The sequence below is a fragment of the Octodon degus genome, unplaced genomic scaffold (assembly GCF_000260255.1).
Source record: "Octodon degus isolate 3935 unplaced genomic scaffold, OctDeg1.0 scaffold00050, whole genome shotgun sequence".
NCBI classification, from domain to species: domain Eukaryota; kingdom Metazoa; phylum Chordata; class Mammalia; order Rodentia; family Octodontidae; genus Octodon; species Octodon degus.
Window position 1 is genome coordinate 4122352 of NW_004524626.1, and position 4532 is coordinate 4126883.

Consider the following 4532-nt stretch of genomic DNA (forward strand, 5'->3'; position numbering starts at 1 on the left):
TTGGGATAGATATATAGTTGCATTCTCTTAATGAATAGAATGATTTGTTCTAATGGTGTTTGTAAATAGGATCTCAAGTCCGCATCTTGTACAGCAATCAACAACTAAGAAGAATATATGCAGTGTGTTATTTTTTGAAACTGTACTTCCGATTTGATTTGAAACTGTCTCATTGCTGTTTATCAATAAAATTTGGAAAAAGAAAAAGAAAATCAGTCTCAGTGTAGGTATAGAATAGTGGTTACCATAGGCTGAGGACTTTGAAGAGGGGAGAAAAATACAATTATCAATGGGCTTAAGAACATACAATAAGATTTCCCATTTCGTTGGTTTCCTTATTGCACTGTGGGTGATTTCTTTTTATGTTCAGAAACTTTTTTTATATATCTGAAGTTGCAAAGGAAATAACATCTTTATTACAGTATAACTATTGGTGATAACAATTAATGAACAAATTTAAAGGATCTAGCAGAGAGGGTTTTTAATGTTTTTGACACTAAAAATTGATAAATGTGCCAATTTCTCTAATTTGATCTTCCCACATATTTCGAGTGTTGTGTCCTACTTTCTTTCCATGAATAACTACAACTACTGTATCAAATATAATATAAAATATACCTTTTAAAAACTAAATTTAAAATATTCACATAAAATATGTCACCTGAAAACTAGTGAAAAACACATGTTTATGTGTGAAATTCTTATTGTACATTAAATTCTAAAAAATAAACATGAAATATTTTAAAGCAGTTGGAATTTTAAAATACTTGTGACAAGTCATAGAAGAATATGAATCAAGGATGTTGAAGAATAAATGTGTTTTACTTATAAATATAACAATGTAATCATTTTGCTAACATTCAAAGAAAATCAAGTTAAGATATTAGAGTCTCAAAAACTCTTAATCTAGTATTTTTTATTCTTAAGACTTCAGCATCCAGAACAACACTTTGCTTGGTTGAGTAGACTTTCAGAAGTGGGATTTTCCAGACAGAATGTGGGCACATTCCATGAGCCATAAAGGCCATGGAAAAGAGGGTTTTTTTTTTTCTTTTTTTTAATATTCTTTTTCTTGTATATCTGAAGGTTCTTATTTCATTTGAGCTTTAACTTATATTTCTATAAGTTTGGCTAGAAGATAATAAGACTGCATAAATGAGAGAATCTCTCTAAGATCTGCAGTATGGAAAAAGGAGATACTGTTGGGACCCACAGGCAGAAAGGCTTTTTTATTTACTTTCAGTTGATGAATTAATCAGTGTAAAGAAGAAAATCTGAAAAGAAATACCCCAGTAAGAGGAAAAACATCTAGGGAGCTGCTCAAGCTACAGGACTTTGGAAAGACCACACAAGAAGTGTGAGAGAAAGAGTCTCAAAAATAGTCAAGGTAGGGGCCGGGGAGGTGGCTCAGTGGAATAAGCGCTTCCCTGACAAGTGCAAGGGCCTGAGTTCAATCCCCGGTTCCGCTAAAAAAAAAAAAAATAGTCAAGGTTATGGGCAGAGAGTTCACGACACCAATCAACCAGATCATAGAGTTGATCAAAGCCATCAGATCACAGAGTTGGGAGTTCATGATCACCACATAGTGCAAGCTGACAGATGGCCACAAGATATCACAGATCACTAGAGAGACAAATCATCTAGGCACTCAAACACAATTTGAAAAAACGTAATATATGGCTGGGGCAGTTTTCACAGATTAGGTCTTTATCTTTGGCTGAAATTTCAGCAAATGTGCTTGACATAGTGTTGGAGGTCAAATAGCAATCAACAAAAGATGAAATGAATAGGAAGAAGCACATAGGTGTGTAAAAGAAAGTCCAGGCTGATGTCTGTGATGACGAATAAGTTTCCAAAACATATGACAAGGAGATTGCCATTCTTGCTTTCCTGAAAAATCTCAAAAAGACAGTTTGTGAAACTTGTTTGGTTTTCTATTTCCATGAAGCTTCTGAGTTTTGTACAGGAACAAAACATATAAAGATCAAACCAAAGGCTGGTGAGATAGCTCAATGGTCTAAGTGTCTGCCCAGAAAATTCAAGGACCTGAGTTCAATCCCTGTTGCCACATACTGTGCCAGCCCTGGAATACCAGACATGCCATGGTGCCCCTGAAACCAGGCAAGATGATGCACACCTGTAATCCCAGCGCCAGGGAGGCTCAGACAGGAGGATCACTATGAGTCTGAGCTGCATAGTGAGACCATGTATCAAACTAAAGAAAATTGTACCAGGTGTCAAACTCAGGAACATGTGCTTGCCAGACAGGCACTTAAGCTGCCAAGCTATATCACTGGCCCAATAAAATATATTTTTTTTAAAAAATCACTCCATATAAACTTTCCCCATTGTTATAGTAATACTTCTTTAGCCAAACCTCTGTACTTATAAATTGACTAAATTGGGGCAATCATGAGTTTCCTTTGGTGAAAAGTTGTAGTTACAATCACTATGTAAACAGTCTCTAGGTCAGTAGTGCTCAACTAGTATTCCCTGGGAGAGCAACACCAACGCCACCTGATAACCTGACAGAAGTTAATGTTCTCTGAGTGCATGGACCTACTGAATCAGGTACACTGAAAATGGCATTAGAAATCAATGCAAGCATTTCTTGAATTCTGATGGATGGACAACTCTGAGGACCGCTGCTCCAGGGCTTCTTTGTACCTCCAAAGTTCATTCTTTCTGCAGTCTCTGATGGCTGCTTTTAAACTGTCTGCTCAATGTCCATGAGAATGAGAAATTTCTAACTCAAGGAAAATATTTCAATGGCCTTAACTCAAGCCGAATCTGCAGAGAAACGCATTACTTAACAAATTTTTCATTTCATTTTGTTCATGGCAGTATTGCACTTGTTGACAAACAAACCTGGTGTGTGTGTGTGTGTGTGTGTGTGTGATTGTGTGTGTGTGTGAGTGTGTGTGTGTGTGCGCGTGCGCGTGCGCGTGTGTGTGTGATTTCCCCTAGGAATATCTATGGTTAGTCAAAATGTCACCTTAAAATACAAAATTAATACCAAAAAAAGTTAGCTAAATATTCTAAAGAAAAATGTGCTAGTGGTATGGATTGCTGTCTTTTAAAATGTAGTGTTGTGTGAATATAATAATGAAAGAAAAGTACCCAGAGTCATAAAAGAATAAAACTGGGAATGTGAGGTAGAAGAAAAGAAGATAATTTCCAAAAATCAATCACATGAAGAGTGAGTTGGCAAGATGAAAGGAGTTGAAGGTGTTCAGTTATTATAGAAGCCTCATTTCTACAGAGTTTTCATATTCACTATGTCCCTCTTTGTTTCCCCAATACAGAAAAAGTAGCAACAATGGAAAGGCAGAAGTTAATGTTCTGTTAGTTGTCACAATTATGTATATTCCATTATCAGTATTTTAAAACATAAAAATCTAGCTTCATTAAAACAACCTAAATTGTACCACATGGGGTATAAGGATACAAGGGTACAACATTCATTTTTGCTGAATGACAACATTCATTTTTATTTATACATTTTAATTGTAATAAAATGTTACAATTATTTCAAGCAAAAGGTATAACAGGCTACATATCTTTAAGCATAGAAAGAAAACGAGTTGCAAGGGGAAAGGAAAGATGTTATAATACCTACTCTTAAAGAAAATCTTGTTCATCAATGTTTAACTTGATCCACATATAATTTTTTAAACTTTAATTTGGGAGTAATTGTAAGAAGAAAGAGAGATCTATGCATGTTTTACTCAATTTTCCCAGGGTCACATCAAAACTACAATGTAATATCCCATCAAAGATGTGGACACTGCTCTCAGGCAAAACACAGAACAGCTCCACCAAAGTCATTAGCACTGACCTTTTGAGAGCCTCATGTACCTTCCTTTCTTTTTTTAAAATTATATTCACTTTTTATTTATTTACTTATTCAATACATGGTTCTCATTACCATGTATGAGTTGTGGTCCTCTTGTCTCTGGCTCTCCATTCTAGTCCAAACTATTCTTTGTGATAAGGGCTGACTTGTGCATTGTAATAATAATATTAATGCAATGCAACATGCATTGCTCAATTCTTATGATTTTGTTTAGTGAAATTCTGCATCATTTCTACTTTTTTCATTATTTTTTATTCTCTTTAAAAATATTTGCATGTTCCAGGGCCTGCAGGGTATGCGGTACAATGGATCAAACTCAGGTCTTTGCTCTTGCCAGGCAGGTACTGAGGCCACTGAGCTAGCTTTCCAGCCCCTTCCTCCCTTTCTTATCTTTGACCTAGAAGAACCACTAATCCAATCAACATGCATATATTGCTATCAGTTCAAAAATGTTATCTAGAATATTAAAATATTTGCCTAAGAAAAATGAAAGAATCAGTATCTCTAGGTCCCTGTTTGCCCATGACTATGATAAGCAATTTTGATACCAAGCTAAAATAAAAAGAAAGATCCTAAATATGTTACAGTTAGATGGGAGGCATACATACTAGTGCTCCACTGCACAAAGGGGTGATAATAATTAATTCTCTCTCTCTCTCTCTCTCTCTCTATATAT

General features: G+C 35.3%; 1 protein-coding gene across 1 annotated transcript in view; it reads right to left on the bottom strand.

Annotated features, from left to right (window-relative positions):
• Positions 1-875: 875 nt before the first annotated feature.
• The window catches only part of LOC101563114 (olfactory receptor 7A17-like), a 5388-nt gene continuing 1731 nt past the window's right edge, over positions 876-4532 (bottom strand). Inside the window, exon 2 of the mRNA XM_004632886.2 lies at positions 876-984. Coding sequence (XP_004632943.2) covers positions 876-984 — 109 coding nt within the window. The remainder of the gene's footprint in view (positions 985-4532) is intronic.